The sequence below is a fragment of the Vitis riparia genome, chromosome 14 (genome assembly GCF_004353265.1).
Source record: "Vitis riparia cultivar Riparia Gloire de Montpellier isolate 1030 chromosome 14, EGFV_Vit.rip_1.0, whole genome shotgun sequence".
NCBI classification, from domain to species: Eukaryota; Viridiplantae; Streptophyta; class Magnoliopsida; order Vitales; family Vitaceae; genus Vitis; species Vitis riparia.
In genome coordinates, this window is record NC_048444.1 from 1,757,573 (window position 1) to 1,774,311 (window position 16,739).

The 16,739-nt window shown below is 34.9% G+C and overlaps 2 protein-coding genes across 4 annotated transcripts; both read right to left on the reverse strand.

Annotated features, from left to right (window-relative positions):
- Positions 1-260: 260 nt before the first annotated feature.
- LOC117929560 lies at positions 261-2,725 on the reverse strand. Its single transcript, XM_034849873.1, has 3 exons — positions 2,520-2,725; positions 2,222-2,288; positions 261-1,446 (listed from the first exon to the last, which is right to left on the reverse strand). The coding sequence occupies exons 1-3, from the start codon at positions 2,592-2,594 to the stop codon at positions 590-592; spliced, it is 999 nt and encodes a 332-aa protein (XP_034705764.1). The 5' UTR covers positions 2,595-2,725; the 3' UTR covers positions 261-589.
- An 802-nt stretch (positions 2,726-3,527) lies between these two features.
- On the reverse strand, positions 3,528-15,921 carry LOC117931083 (paired amphipathic helix protein Sin3-like 2). Of its 3 annotated transcripts, none has more exons than XM_034851942.1 (24): positions 15,766-15,920; positions 15,598-15,675; positions 14,762-14,956; positions 14,489-14,669; positions 14,305-14,403; positions 14,017-14,190; positions 13,625-13,925; positions 12,493-12,629; positions 11,355-11,430; positions 11,242-11,271; positions 10,962-11,155; positions 10,714-10,868; positions 10,397-10,518; positions 10,027-10,281; positions 8,745-9,422; positions 8,516-8,601; positions 7,800-8,426; positions 7,601-7,701; positions 7,372-7,510; positions 7,140-7,292; positions 6,849-7,012; positions 6,448-6,559; positions 4,285-4,458; positions 3,528-3,867 (listed from the first exon to the last, which is right to left on the reverse strand). In XM_034851942.1, exons 2-23 carry the CDS (start codon positions 15,669-15,671, stop codon positions 4,324-4,326), a joined length of 4,188 nt encoding a protein of 1,395 aa, XP_034707833.1. In that variant the 5' UTR covers positions 15,672-15,675; positions 15,766-15,920; the 3' UTR covers positions 3,528-3,867; positions 4,285-4,323. The 3 variants fall into 3 exon arrangements, with proteins under 3 accessions (XP_034707833.1, XP_034707835.1, XP_034707836.1); XM_034851944.1 differs by having other exon boundaries at positions 15,826-15,894; XM_034851945.1 differs by lacking the exons at positions 3,528-3,867; positions 6,448-6,559 and having other exon boundaries at positions 4,321-4,458; positions 15,766-15,921.
- Positions 15,922-16,739: the final 818 nt, after the last annotated feature.

A 16,739-nucleotide genomic window follows, 5' to 3' on the forward strand; every position in this document is an offset into this window, starting at 1 on the left:
AAAACTACAAATGATAACAGCAAATATTGATCAATCCCACCTTAAAACAGGGTAAAAATGGACACATGATAAAATTGTATTAAAATTTAACTAATAAACAAGCCTGTGCCTTGTATATGGTGGATTTCCCAGCCTTCATAAATAAATCACTTCTGGATCAAGTACTACAACTATCATGCTAGTAGAAGTATCAAATATTGTTGAATTAAGCTTCAGGTTCTAGAGAGAATGCACAAGCAAAGTCAAGACAAGTAGATGTATTGTGTGGCTAACTTTTCTTCCTTTTTTTTTATTGGAGTATATTGTAATTGATTTTGAACAATTTAGTTTCTACACCATTTTGAGTATTCACATTACCACATTGATTTCCTACATCAAGACATGCCAAATATCAAAAAAGTACCGAGTCAAGCTCATTAAGGTCCAATTCAGTTCCAAGCAGGGTCAGATCCTTATCCCTACACTGGCATCTTCCTCAATGAAAAACAGAGATACAGCATCTAGGTGATGATTAAAGAGACCATATACATAATATAGAAGGGGAAAATAGCTTTCTTTTTAAGACCTAAAATAATTTCTTATAGGCTCTTTAAGACCTAGAAATCATGCTGCAAGAACGACCAATCTTGAAAGGTATAGCTCCTGTATTAAAGCCTACATCCCCACGTATGGGATCATACTGCTTCCTGCAGCCTGGACATCGCCCATCTGCCTCGAGAATTCTTTTGTGACAAAAAAGGCAAAGCCGGAATCCACATGTACATGGCAGAAAACTTGAGTCTGTGAGGTCCAGATCCTCACAGCAGATAGGACATGAAGAAGGCTGGGAGATGGTACTTTTCCATGCCCAAGGAATAGCTCTGTGGCAATGTCGCTCTGAATTCATTGGGAAAGTGCACTGCTTTGAGAGGTTTGGGAGAGACTGGGGACGCAAAGCATCATCAGGCCTCCACGCTCGAGAGTTCATCTGAGAGATAGGAACTACTCCCCCACTCTCTGTTTTCAGTAAGTCAACTCCAGAACTTCTTTTTGGTAATTCCATATCAGCTGAACCAATCCTGGCTTCAGGCTTAACAGGAGGTTCCGAAATTGGGTTCTGCTGGTTGTCATTGATACCCAAAGCATCTGCAACAGCCTCCCAGTCATCCAGGCACCCATCATCCTCTTCCTCCTCACTGAGGCTTCTTGAGCAACAATCACTACTAGTGCTGCTGCTGCTCCTTGGATGATCTTTCCTTGAAGCATTACTGTCCAAACTGCTACCAACTGGGCTATTCAACAGGGATTCCAAATCGCTGTCATGGATGCTTGAATTGTCATTCTCTTCCTCTCTTGACCTCATTTCTGAGGTCTCCACCGGCCTGTTCTGCATATGGGGTATTTGCATGCATGATGGAGGAGACCCACCCCTTCCACTGGAATCCACCTCACATCCCTTGTTCTTGACTGTGTTACAATCCCAAATCAATTATCAAGAAACAGTTTTTAACATATTGCAATTATTATATAAATTTTACAAGGCATCTCTATTTCAATTCTTGCCTTAGAAGAGGGGAAAAAAAAAAAAAACCATGAACCAAATCTTTCACTTTTCCTTTTTTCTTTTTCATTTGAACAACTTATCTGGAATTCTTAATCTAAACAAAAGCAAAAATGGGAACTAGTAATAATAACCCTTCTGTAGGCTTCTCTAAGCGAATGAATTAAAAGAAAAGGAAGACTACTTGGCTTTTGGTTTAGCTGACCCAAATAGTTGGGATTAAGGCTTTACTAAAGTTGACCATTTGAATTTGCTTTTGGTTTTTTTTTTTCTAAAGAAATAAAACTCACCTCAAAGGCTCAACCAAGCCAACTAGTTGCACCAGGCTCAGTTCACCAGAATTTTTTGTTTTCTTTGCTTCTGAACTGAGATTCAAAAATACAATTTTACTTTTCACTGCATTTTCCACCTATCAAACAGCGCTTGGTCTTGTGTTTGGTTGTTGAGCAAGGGGGAAGAGAAACGGCAATAAAATTCTCAATTTCATGTCTACATTGTCTTTGTTTTGAAACTTGTTTCCTGTGCACAACTTAAAAGGGGAAAAAAACCTAAGACTTAACATTTCAATTTTCTCTTCTTTTCCTATATTTTCCAGGTAATCAATAGAGCATAAAGGACTACATTCTGCTGTTCTATAAAATTCAGACAAAACAGGTGAAATGAATTTTATCCATCACATACCTTGAGAAAGCCACTGTTCACGCCGAACATCCAGCTTGCTCTGCTTCAATTTAGCCGACCTGTTCGTCTGAAAAGCAAATCACAACAAAAAATAAACTCATCCATCAGAGTCACGACAATTTAAATGATTCAGAACAACATTTCGCGAGAAAATAAAGGAAAAAATAAAACAAAATAAAATTGCGTTGGACATGACTGATAAGCCATCCAAAACAATCCAAAACCTTATGATCCCTTCCAGTTTGCTAAATTTCTCAGTAAGTGAGAGAAAGAAAGAGACGATGATGGTGCTTATTACCCTCTTTTTCTTGGCAAGGTCCTTAGAGAAAGGAGGAAGAGGAGAAGAGGAGTTGGAGATGGAATCAAAACCCATTGAGAATTAGAGAGTGAATGAAGGATAAACCCTAATTCAAAAACCCGCAAACAAAGACACAGAAGGAGAGGCGTGGTGGATAATAGAGACCGGATAACGAAAACCCCTGCTTGTTTTGCGCTCCACTCTCTATTTCTCTAATGGCCCTGATTTATCCTTCTCTCCCTTCTTCCTAAATTACTTTAATGCCCTTTTCTTCTAATATACAAATATAATTGTTAATATATAAAAATACATATATTTATTTTTGCCATTGAAAAAAATCATTTAAGTGTAAATTATAAATTATATTTATGTAGTTAAAATTATTTTTGTTACAGGTGTGGTGGAGGGTATTTTGGTAATAAGAAGGGAGTAGCATTTGGTGGAGACAAGTGGAAGGGTGTAACGAAGGAGGCGGAACGTGAACTCCGCTCTTAGAGTACTCCGTCGCACGTACCTGGCCACTTGGACGGTCCTAATCCTGCCTCTATTATTATTATTATTATTATTATTATCCATTTTCAAGAAAAAAATAAAATTAAAGTTTAAATGTGATTATTGTTATGAGAAATTTGTGTTTACAAATAAGATTTTTATTTGAGATAACAATACTAATTATAATATTTCAAATTTTTTAATTAAACAATTCTAAACAAAAATTTTAAAAAAAATTATTTGATTAAAAAGTATCAAATCATCTCAAATTTATAATATATATATATATATATATATATATATATATATATATATATATATATATTTGCCCTTTAATACTAAATTACATAAAAGCCCTTTAATATTGCTTATATGGCCATCAACATCACCTTACAAATTTGAGAACCATATTTTTCCCAACTTGTAAATTTCGTTAAGGAAATTTACATTTCCCTTTTTGGGAAGAAAAGGAGGTGATGGGTGGATTTATATGTACTACAAGACAAGTCCAGAAGCTTTTCAAACAGCCACAAGGATTGGCTGTGTCTCGTTATTTCAGAAACCTTTTTACAATACATTGCAAAAATCCTAAACCATCTCCAACCATCATATTCATCCATATCACTAGACACCCTGGAAAGGAAAGCTTTTGCCTATATTCTACAAGTAACAATGATAGGAGAAGCATATTGACAAAATGTTGGGAGTTCAAATGTGAGCTATATATATAAATATATAACAGGAGACAATCTAACACCTGGCCCTTCAAATGTGAGAGCTTTTCTGCTATGTTTTCCCCCCAACTTGGATCATTTTCCTTTGCTGGCAAGTTCTGCAGCTGAAGAGCTTCAATCCACTGTCATGAACCACCCATATTGAAAAAATATGTTAGGGAGAGAGGATAAGGATGCCAAAACACCACTCAGAAAAAATTTTCAATCCAAATCACACAAGGGTTTGTCTTGTCAGAAAATTCCCATAAAACCAAATATTCTAGTAAAAAACTTGATATCCTGGTTTTATACTAATAGGAATAGAAATTTAATGATTAATGTCCCTTTTAACACTACCAACAGAATAGGTTTAAACATAAGGTTCTCATGCTTTCTATTTTCAAATTCCCTCTTCAAAGCTTTCTTAACATCTTAAAAATTAGATTGATTGTAAAAGAGCATGGATGCAAGTGTTTTTTTTTTTTTTCTTCCTTTTTATAAAGAATATTAAATAGGACACAGCAGACTAGTGGTGATTAATGAGAAAAGACCACATTTACCTTGAGCATAACAGTCCGGCTGAAAAATATATTAGACAACTATGAGGCTGATAAGAATCTGTGAAATCGTTCTACTCTTGCCCAGTTTCGTTGTGATACTTCGCTCCCTGTCAACTTTCTTCTTTTCCATCTGGTGCGGAAGAAGTAGTCTTCTGTGTCCAGAACATACGAGATCTGCCAACAAAGACTTTGATATCAGGAAAAAGAAATGATTAACCAATACAAACAAAACAAACATATGTGTATGTATCTTATGGGCACATGTGGACTGCAATTAACTTTATCCTTCATTATTGCAATGAAACAAAACCGCCAGTAGTATAGATAAAACTCAGTGTGGGAAAGAATATTACCAATATGGGCCCAGTTGAATGCATTAAAAAATAATATTACCAAAAAATAAAAGGAGAAAGAAGAGAGATTATTGAGAAAACAAAAGGGGGATATAGATCTGACGAAATGAATGAGGAAGGAAATGCATCCTCAAAATTTACAACACCATCCCTTTGTCTTTAATTCAATGCCTTTACATGGCTTCAGTGCATACCCTTTTAACAGAACTTACATAAGCAACTAATGAGTAACCATTTATTCCTGTAATGACAGTGATGCAATTGGTTTCTAATTTCACTAGTGTGAGCTGCATGTGCTCCAATAATAACCTTTAAAATAGAAAAAAAATATGCTGTAAAAAGGCATGGAAATTTACTAAGATCTAACAGGAGTCAAGGTAATAAATTTTTTCTCACTCGGTCAGAAGACGGTGCAACATGTAAGTTTACAAAGAGAGTCCAAGAAATAGCCTAATCAAACCAAAATAAGCTAAAATATTTCATGTATGTATTGCACAAATCCAAAAGAGAATGGAAACAAACAATAAACACTCAAGAACTAGGCAATGCCATGTTCGAAACACACGGCCAGCACAATTGGGAGGTACTCTTGCTTGAGAATGGAAACATATAAGGTTCTAGCTCCAGGCTTACCTGATTCATGGTCCTTGAGGGAGGAATTGTGTATCTATAGTTATATCCCCATATGGCTGGTTGTATTAAAAGAATAGAAGGAAATATCATCATATTTTTTATTGGTCCCTGCTGGGATCAAATCTCGAACTTCCCACATCCTTACCCCAACCCCTTGCCACTTGAGCTCCATTATACATAGACACTTAGGATAGAGCATAATAATCAAAATGGCAATAAGACAAGGAGGTCTTATGAACATTTGCCAGAATAAGGAAAGCTCCATGAGATGTAAAGGTCCTAATTGGAGCTATAACAATGAAATCATGGTTGCATTTAAGGTATATAATAATTTGTACAAAGAGTCAAGTACAAAAGGATAGTAGTGACTTTGTAGGATAAAGGAAAAGTGCATTGCTTATTTCTTTGCCGTAATGGTCACTAATAGAACAAGGGGAACATGGAAGAAGCATTTTTCTTTATTCTCCTGGAAATGCAGTATGATGAAGATTTCATCTATAAAATTGAAATGGGTCATATTAAGAAGGAAAGTTCTTCTGGAATGTTGTGTTGCGTCACCACTGCATAAAAGGGAAAATTGACAAACCAGCTGAAAAACCAATCATACTTTATAGTACATAATGTTGTGTGTTAGTCAGTGGGAGGGTGTTTTGTATGCTCTTTCATGGTGTTTTTGTCGTTTTTCACTCCCTATGTATACCTCCCATGTACTTGGGGTGTGCCCCCCCTTTTTTTGTCATCTTTAATATATTCTTGGTTGCCTATCAAAAAAAAAAAAGAGAAAAAAGAAATATAATCAAAGAAAGCATAGCTGAATTTAGATTTTAAAATGTGTGAGCTTAGAATTGAAACTCAATATTCTAGGAATTTAGAGTTAGCTCCCATAGAAGGATAATGGATAGTGTACTGAGAGTTGGCAACAGAAGGCCAGACAACACCAGTGTAAGAGGTAATATGGTGAGTTGAAAACACTAAATTCTGTGATGCAAAGGGATGGTCGACATGTAAAGACCACGCTGGTTTAAAAATTTAACATAAGAATGGCACTGGATATTGGCATAATGTAAAAGCTGGACTCATAAATACCCAAATAGTCTAAACAAGGGTTTATTGTATGATCACAAAGCATATCTTTGATAACATTTTAGTTCCACACTAACTACTGACAGCGAGATACCTTGGATGAGGTGCAAGCTATCTTACACTCCAAACCATTGACCAGATGAACATCTTCCATAGCCAAGCATGTAGCAGACAGATCATCAAGACCTCCATATTTATGCTTGTTTCTGTAAATATAAATTAAATGTAGCAAGTCACATAGTTATGAATATTAGTTCCTAGTTAAAATCTACTCTATGCAACCAATCCTTAAAAGCTCCTTTTGTCAAAACATGAATGAGTTGCAATCTATAAAGCATTGTCCATTTGGTGGGTTGGACCTTCATCAATCAAAATTCCCATGTTTCTTGTAATGGTTCTCAACCCATGCTACAAAGCATGTCATTTGGCTGGGCAGTAGAAACACTCCACTAAACTTTGCTGAACTATGTAGACTTGAATTATGATAACCCTTACCTCTGAAGCATAATACCAAGTGGCTCCTTTTTGCTAGGACGAGATGACAGAAAATCGTTGTGCAGATAAGCTGCAAAATTAGGGTCCATTGAAACTGCAACTACCTCAGGCTTTTCACTTCCACTGTCCATCAGCTGGATGGACAACCGAGATGGGGAAGATGACTGAAACAAAGACAAAACAACTCAAATATTGAGGAACAGGTCTCCAGTACTACCTGAAGCACATATTCCATGCAAATAATTCAAATTAAATAAATTAAAAGAAAAACCAGAAACACAAAGGACTTACATATTCAAACCTATATATGTTATCATCATGAAGAAAAACACATGCATTTTCATGATATACTGAATCAACAAACTTCCCAGATCGCCGGGATTTCTCATAGTCATAAAGTTGAAGAAGTTTATTGTCCATCTCATCAGTAGCAACAGTTTGAAGCTGCAGAAAGAACTATTATTTAGAACCTTCGCAGGAAAGCAAGGAACAAAAGAACAAAATGGACTTAAAGTCTGCATACCTGTTTGACCAATTTATAAATCAGTTTGTCTAATGTGAACAACACATATGACTGGTTGCCAAGAATGGCTCGGCAATCATCCTCAAATTTTGCATTATCAGAAGAACCATCTAGCAAATTGTATAATGCACTCATAAATCTGCACCACATAAAGGAACAAACCAAAAAATGATATTATATTAGGCACTTCTAAGTTGATTAAGAGACACAAAACATGTCACGTAATCACCTAGCATAGAAGTCAGGAGGATTAGAATCCTTTGAAGCTCTCCATTTCATTTCAGCAGATGTGGAATTTACTTTTGCTGATAGAATTCTTTCATACAGTACCTGGCAAGTTATGAAAGAAAATAATGTAATTAAAGAGCAATAAAAACTAAACAGCATTCCTACCAAAAGAAAACAGAGAGAAAGAAATCATATCTTACTCGATGAAGCCTAAAAAGCACATAAAAGGTGTCATTTCCATAAAAAACCCGAGAATCATTCTTTTCTTTGTCATGCAATGATGAAGCCACATGCTTTGCAAGAGGCTTCACAGTCGGTAGAAAACGTTCTGACAATGGCAATATCACGCCATTCCCTCCAACAAAGTTTGCATCAGCCACTCCATCGGCCTCACCTTCACTCTCAGCCTTCCCCTCAAGCTCATCATGTTCTGCATCTTCCTCCTCTTCCTGCTCTCCCCGAGAACACTCATCACCTGCAGACTCACTGGCTGAGACATCTTCACCAGCCTCAGAAACATTTTCACTGTCCTCATCATCAGCATCTGCACCATTTTCTCCTCCAGCAACCTGGCAATCCCTCTCTTGTCCATCACCTGCTTGGAATTGCCGCCTTTCAGAACTGTGCTTTGCCAAAGGCACAGCCTGGGTACTAGCATCTCCATAGACAACAAAATTATCCTCCTCAAAATCACCATTAGGTGATAATTCTCCCTCTTCTTTTTCAATTTTGGATGGTCCAACAGATTCTGCATGATATTTGTTCAATTTAGTGCCTTCAGAAAGCACCCCATTTGCTGATATAACTGTTCTCATAACATCACCACCCTGGAGCATACAAATACTTTAATATCAAACAATGGATACCCTAAACCAAGGCCAGAGGATCCTAAGTCCTCACAACTATAAAATCATACCTCTGATGAAGCATCAAAACCAGGTTTGTGTTCATGACCTTCCTCAATAGCAACATTGCCAGGCCTTGAAGGAGTTGAGACATGCCCTTCACATTTAAAATGATCTCGATTTTTCAGCACATGTTTAAAAAGAATGATAAAAATATATACAAAAATTTAACAAGGTAACATCAATCAAAAGCATAAACCATGAAAGGACATTATTTATATCTGGTCCCAATAGACAAACCTGACATCACTTCCATGTGGGCTCTGCCAAGATTGTTTTCTGCTCCAGTAGCAAGTGACGCATTTGAATCAATTAATTGTTCACCAGAACCAACTTGTATGTTAAATCCAGAAATTTTCTCAGTTGCAGCTACATTCTTTAGCTCTTTCTCAAGCTGGGGAGGATCATCTTTAGAGATGTGACTTGAGTCATGATTGTCTTTGGGTAAACTATCCCCATTCACCAAACTAGCTCTGCAGGAGTTTGCTGATTCTGGTATAGCATTTTCATCTCCATTACTGGCAAGATTTGGTTGCTTGGAATTCATGACAGCAGCCTCAGCACCAGGACTTCCATCTCTTTCACCTGTGCTTGATGCACTACTTTTGACAGCACCATGCCTTGCCTTTGCAACATCTTCAGCACCCTCTTCCCTGTCGACTCGAGAAGGAACCCCCAGCATTGGCTCCAAGAAGGTAGTCCAAAGCCTCATAACTTTATTCAACTGCTCATTGGTTGTGCAGACCTCTTCACATGAGTATTGGACAAGCTTATACAAGTCATCATGAATGTTGACATCCGAGTATTCAAACTCCAAATTTGGATTTACAAAACGTCTGTTTCCCGCAGCAATGGCCAAAAGCATATCATCCTCATTCTGCTTTTCCTCTTTAAGTTCTTTGATCTCGGCCACTAGGGCTGTGCATCCAAAGCACGGAAAAGACCCATAAAAATAAAGAATTGAAGCACCAGAATAACAACTATATCAAAGAATATATAAAATATGTGTTTTTAAATAAAAAAAATAAAAATTTGTAAAAACTCTTATATGATTAACATGCAATTTACATGCTTTATGCCTAGAACATAGTTTGAATGAGATTTTTCCTTTTTTACCCCCTTTTTTTTTTTGGAAGGCACTTTTACTTGACCACCTCAATCTCATTTTAAAAAAAAATGAATCAAAGAAAAAGCAGCACATCAAAGAAGTTATAGATGATAGAACATGCCTTCAATACTACTAATCACAAAATGGAATGCAATACTATATTAAGAATATGCTGTGAAAAAACTCATTAATGTGAGGTGGAGCCACAAAGTTTAAGGCTTGGAATTAGCCTTTTTATTAAAAGAGGACATGAGATGCATACATAATGACTATAAGAGACTCCAATCTATATTTCATGCTTTATAGCCTTTGTGTGATGAATATATAAGTATTTTTTCCATATCAAGGCTTAACTGGGAAGAGCTACCTAACATTAAGGATGGATCATTTTCTCTACATCAAAGTTCAACTTACATTTTGTGCTCAAGTTCTTTGAATCTTGTTGCTTGAAATAAAAGCTCCGGTGGTCAAGTGACTTGTAATGGTTCTTAGCGTAGATTTCAGCCCAAACTTTGTTAAAATCTGAGCGACACCTAGACCACTCCTCATGTTTCTGCTTCAAGCGAGATAATATAACCGGCAATGCAAGAGATATATTTTTACGCAATGTGTCCAATGCATCCAGAGCATGGTCACCATATAAACGATCAATGCATCGTAAATTTAGAACTACAAGAAAAAGTGAAGCAAACAAGCAAAGAGTCAGAAACAAAAGAAACCAAATGGTAAGTTAAAACGGATATCCCGAAAATTATTTGCCCATAATCAGCTTATAGATGAGAACCTGTTAAGTGTTCTTCAATACGGATTGGACTCCCCACACTATTATCATTGATGGAGTTCAGCAAATCTTCAGCATGCTTAGCAGCTGAAGTCACAGATTCTAACAACATATCCAGCTCAAATCTGAAAGCATCAAACAATGATTCCAAGATCACTTACCAAAGCAGAGAACTTTGGAAGAATCAAAATTACCAAGCTGAATACATAAGTAAACTCAATATATCATAAAATATTGGCTAAATTTAAAAAATAAAAATAGAAAAGCAAATAATAATAATAATAACCTGGACTTCTAAAGACTATTAGCAAACTCATTACCTATCATCTTCACACCTAAACAGGCTTTCTTCATACTGGTTTCGGCGCATATGTTTAAAAGAGTAATCCTCACTACCTGAAGTCACAGATACCCATTGGTCATTTAGCACTTGAGCGCCCAGCTCTGATCTCTGACTTGCTATAGCTATGGGATACTGCATACCAACAAGCATCAAAGAATTAGCACACCATATAGGCATCCTTGATAATATCCACATTAACAAAAGCATAAAATAAAATTTATATACATCCTCTGGCAAAAGCCGATAGCTTGGAGTACAACGTTCACAGTTAGAGAGGTCAAGCTCCTGAATGGATTTTCCCATATACTTCTCCCTGCATCTATCTTTTTCTTTAGCTCCTTCCATTTCCCGCTTCTGCTCTTTATCTTTCTCCTCTGCTCTCATTGATCTGGATAAATGTCCTTCATTCCACAAAGATTCTGCCATCAAGAGAACAGAATCATCAAATTTCATAAACTACAAAAGAAAATTTGAACATCAAAAGACATCATATCATGTTCCATACTTTTGTTCATAACACCAGCAAGGAATCCATCTGCAAGAAAAGTATTAATCAGAAAAACCTTTAAGAAAGTGAACCCAAAGAAAAAACTCAAGAGACAGTAAATTTATGCCTACCGATATTCTCACAACGTTCCAAAAATTCATTGAAACCATCCATAAGATCTGGATATTTTCCAAGTAAGTCAGCAACCTGAAATTAGAAAGCTTCAGATGAAATTACGTCCAAGTTATGGAAATCACTGAAGCCAACTTCTAAGATAAGGTAACAGTGAAAATACCTATCAAGAATTCTTTTCTTTTCAAACATTCTAGCAATAAATTTTTAACTAGTTGCTTAAGTTGCAGAAAGATGACTTCTACTATTTTCTCCACAGCTTTCTATCACTATTCTACAGAACACATTTCCTCGAAATAATATTTTTCTAACAGAAAAAAACTTATTAAGATGTCTGAACTACTAACATCTGGCAATTAACTTTCAACTAGTCTTTTTTCTTCTAATAGATGACCATTTTTCATTGTCCTTGCTTTGTCTCAAACCTTGAACCTCACATCCCCAACCCAACCCAACCCCTTGCCACTTGAGCCAGGCCCCAAGGGCAACTTTCAACCAGTCATCTAAGCAGCAGAAAGATGACTTCTGGTGTTTTTCACACAACTTTCAACCACCATTCCACTAAGCACACTTCCTCCACATGGATATTTTCCCACACAAATGGAACTTCTCAAGGTTTATGAACTACTTGCTTTAAAACTCAAAGAGACAGATTAAAAAAAATCATCATCAGACATCAAGTTCTATAAACGCATCCTATGCTATCCAAAAACAAAATATAACAGTACAATATTTAGAGTTTGTTATGATAAAAAAAAAAAAAAAAAAAAAATACTCAACATTTAAAGTGTTTCACACTTTGCATGTATGTTATTTCAGTTGGTTACTATGATGTAGACTACCTAACTATAGTGTGTCACGCTTTTTTCATTGTGTTTTTCCCCATAATATTGACAAAGTAATGGATAACCATATGTTTATTATTCAGCAATGTAAAAGAGGGGAAAACAATAATGCTCTGACCTGTGAGAACTAACACCAACCCATTTAAATTTATTTTGATAAGGACACAGAATATATTAAGCAGTGCCAAACAAAAAGGGGCAGAATATCAAACTCATCTAAATTGTGTTCAGGATTAAAGGATAATAGATAACAACGAACAAAATTAAGTAGCTCAGATTGTGCAATGCATACCAAAGTCTGCAATTCACTCCGTGAAATTATTTCTTTGCTATAAATATGAAGGCACTTTAAGAATGCCTGGTAATCATCCATGCTGCATAACTTCTCCTTAACTTTTTCACAGAAGATGAATTCTTGGTTGCACATGCCTGTCAAGAGATTTGGCAAAAAAAAAAATGTTAGCAAATAAAAGAACAATAATGCAAGATAAACAAAGTTACTAAAGAATTAAAAGAAATGAACTCTGAGACTTTAAACATAAAACCATAGGTCTACAATAGAGCACAGACATTCACTCAAAAGAGTCAAATGAAAAACAAAATTTTCTTTGATCAAGTTTGGGGATCAAACCATACTAACCAAATATCCTGACAAGGTGTTTATGATATAGCATGAGCAAATTCTATTGAGATCATTATTAGATATTGACTATTAGAAATAGTAGATTGAAAATTTTTTGTTTTATTAAGAATGGCAAAGTAAACTGAAATATTCAACAAATATATGTGGACAAATGCTCAAAACCACAATCTAGTTCAAGCAGGATAACATCTGGGAAAGGAGCTAATGGTAGCCCAGTTATAGAACAAAATCACTGGAACTACTAAACACTGATAACAGTAAAAAAAGATCCAGTTTATCAGATATTAGAAACCACAACATGCAAACAATATATACTGAACTGGGTTTAGCTCCATCTCTAATGCATCATAACAAATTAAACAACATAGGATGTAACAGCATTTTACGAAATATAAAATAAAAGAACATAATGCATGTGCTATCCTGAATGCATTTGGAGTAAATGAAGGCGGACTCATTAGCAAGCATCACCATGAACGAGTGCTAGACATGCTTAGGCACAGCTACCATATGTCAACATGAGTTCAATACACAATCTCTTCATAGCAAGAAGAGTCTTATGAATAAGGGATAATAACCCACAGAAAAAAAATTCATACAAAATGGCAACAAATAAATGTTGTCAGATGATATGTTAAAAAAAAAAAATCATTTTTATACTTACAAGGCCTGAACATAAAATGCATACAACCTAAGTGGCTAATTATACATAACATGCACAGAAACATTCCAAACAAGCACGAATATGTGATTAAACAGTCAAATAGCATCATGGACTCACTTTTTAATGCATCTTTATCATCATATGAAGCCAAAATAGGATTTGCCCCAAAACCTTCAACCTTCCGTGAAGATTTCCTTTTCTCAGGAAGACGCTGCAAGTTGAAGTCCCTATTGTTTTCATGACTGGGCTCCCTATCATCCTGATCACGATTCCTTCTATCCCTGTTCTCCTTTTCAGTCCGTCTCTTCTGCTCCTTGTGTATCTTCATCATTGCTTTATCATCATCCAGATCAGTACGATAGATGCTAGAGTCACGATCAGCATGGGAAGGAATAATTTTATCCCGCCAGCAACGTTGCTGAAAGATAGAAGGTCCATTTGCATATTATCATAAATGAACCAGAAAGGAAAACAGAAAAGAGAGGAGAAAGAAGGCAAGATGGAATTACCTTGTCCACATGCATTTGCCGCAGTGTGGGCGTAGAAGAATTCCGCTCATCATAATGCTGGATGGTGTTTCGACCATATGGAAGATGCTGAGCAGAGTGCATTGCCGAAGATTCTGGTAAAAATCTTACAAATTCTTCAAGCAAGTCTTTATGATCACTGAAAAGTACAGCCACCTGAAAAGAGATATAATACAATCTTACATGAATAAAAATATTTGAAGAAGGAAAACTGCCTAAAATGTAATAGCACATATTTAAAGGTCAAAACAGAAGATAACAGAAACAAACCTCACGGTAGACCTCATGTATGTCCTTGTTCTCTCTACGATACATATTCAAAATGTCCAGAAAGGATTTATAGACATGATCATCATTTTGGAAACGTTTCTGCATGAAAACAAATCCTTTATTTGAAACCCTTACAAACTGAAATCAGCATTTCAAAATGCAACAATTAAATATAATATTTCACCTTGATTTTGTTTACAAAATTGATAGCTTCTTCAAACTCAACTGTCTTCTTTGGGGGAGGTTCGTCCTCTGGGAGGGTAATTTCATATCCTTTTGGCAGGAAGGTATTAAATCCGAAAATTAAGTTATTGTGCCCCTTGAATAACTCCTTCACCCTTGCTATGACACCTGCAGTGTCAGTCCTACAAAAACAAAACAATGGGATGAATGTATAAGATGTTTCATTCAACACCCCTGAGCTAATTGAAAACTTATGAGGATCTAAATTTCGTACCTTTGAGCCTTAAAGTCTTTCATGACCTCAAGGAACATGTCATATTTTTCTCTTTGGTCTTGAAACATCTCCTTCACCTCCTTGAGATAGGTCAAGGCATCAGTCGTTGTTAGTTTCGGCATGCTACCTCCTCCTCCTCCTCCTCCTACTCCTCCCCCTCCTCCCCCTCCACCAGGGATTTGGGGTTGCCCATAGCTTCATTGCCACAAAATAAATAATAAATAATCAAAAACCCAACAATCATCCAGGTAGATCAAACCTATCCATTCTTCAAAAGTTGCAGTCCCATCAATATTCTGCTATTAGTCAATACGTATTGAAAAAAAAATTTCCAGGACACTTTTTCCTTAAGAAAGAAGATAAATTTAAGTTGAGACAATATGTTTCCTGGAATTAACTGATGAGAAATCCAAAATTTATTGAGATATCCTTCACAAGAAAAAGAAAAACCCCAATGTTTTTTCTTCCCCAGGAACCAGTTTCCATTAAAATGACTTGAGCATAAAAGGGCAAATCCAAAGGGGTGACGTTCCGATAAACAATATCAAAGGCACACAACAAAACATGGAAGAGAAGCCACCACAAATTTCAAAACTTTCTATCAGAAACGGCGAACCCGTTCGCAAACCCTATACAAATCCACGAAATTCCACGATCATACATAACCAAACAAAACAACAAACCAAAAAATAACAAATAACAAACTACTACCAATAACATGATCAACTATGGTTCAATTCACTACCAGAAAAATCAAAACACAACATTCAAACTTAAAAGAAATACCCCAATAGCAATCCAAAAATTCCAGAGAGACAGATAACAATAGTACTCACGAATCCCCGCGAGACGAACCGTACGGTCGTTTGAATTGAGACCCTACATAGCCATCATCTCTTAATCGCTTCATCCCTCTGCAAAAACAAAAACAACTTTCTCACTAAAATCACGAACCGCAGGGAAAACATAAACACATTTGCGAAATCAAAGGCGAGAAAATCCACCCCCGTGTTTCCCAGAGTTTCTCGGGAAAATAGGGCAAGAAACAAACTGAGCAGATCTACTTCGAAAAATGAAGAGAGTTTAATCCTTGTATCAGCTTCGTCTCACAATAGAATTTCTTCTTTCTTCCACGTTAGGGAACACTAACTTCAGAAAACCAACAGGAATATTTGTAACAAGTATATCTATATTTTCATTTTTGATATATATATATATATATATAATATTTATGCAATATTTTGTTCAATAAATAAAAATATTAAAAGATATAAAAATAACTAAAGGAAAATACTTTTTCTTGTATTACATTTTACTATGAAAAATAAAAAAATCTTTAAAATTAATTAAAATTTTTATATATTTAATCTTTAAATAGAAATAATAATTTTATGTTTTTTTTTGTTATAACTTATAACTTGAAGAGTTATATTAAACATAAAAACTTAAGATTTGTTTGACAACTCTTTTTTAGAATAAAAAATACAGAAAACATATTTGATAATCAAAACATAATATTTTTATAAAATATCTTTTAATTATTTTGTATTATTTTCACTTGTTTTCTTAAAGTTGTTTTAAGAAATAATTATATAAATATGTAAAATAATTAAAAATAATTTATATATATATATATATATATATATATAAAAATCTTTAAAATTAATTAAAAATTTTATATATTTAATCTTTAAATAGAAATAATAATTTTATTTTTATTTTTTTGTTATAACTTATAACTTGAAAAGTTATATTAAACATTAAAACTTAAGATTTGTTTGACAATTATTTTTTAAAATAAAAAATACAGAAAACATATTTGATAATCAAAACACAATATTTTTATAAAATATCTTTTAATTATTTTATATTATTTTCACTTGTTTTCTTAAAGTTGTTTTAAGAAATAATTATATAAATATGTAAAATAATTAAAAATAATTTATATATATATATATATATATATATATATATTTAA

Coding starts and splice junctions, on each gene's coding strand:
- LOC117929560 (XM_034849873.1), bottom strand. CDS start 2,594: ATGGGTTTTGATTCCATCTCCAACTCCTCTTCTCCTCTTCCTCCTTTC. Junction 2,289..2,519: donor ACCTTGCCAAGAAAAAGAGG/GTAATAAGCACC, acceptor TTTGCTTTTCAG/ACGAACAGGTCGGCTAAATT. Junction 1,447..2,221: donor TGAACAGTGGCTTTCTCAAG/GTATGTGATGGA, acceptor ATTGTAACACAG/TCAAGAACAAGGGATGTGAG.
- LOC117931083 (XM_034851942.1), bottom strand. CDS start 15,671: ATGAAGCGATTAAGAGATGATGGCTATGTAGGGTCTCAATTCAAACGA. Junction 14,191..14,304: donor TACATGAGGTCTACCGTGAG/GTTTGTTTCTGT, acceptor ATCTCTTTTCAG/GTGGCTGTACTTTTCAGTGA. Junction 7,511..7,600: donor CCTCCTGACTTCTATGCTAG/GTGATTACGTGA, acceptor TATGTGGTGCAG/ATTTATGAGTGCATTATACA.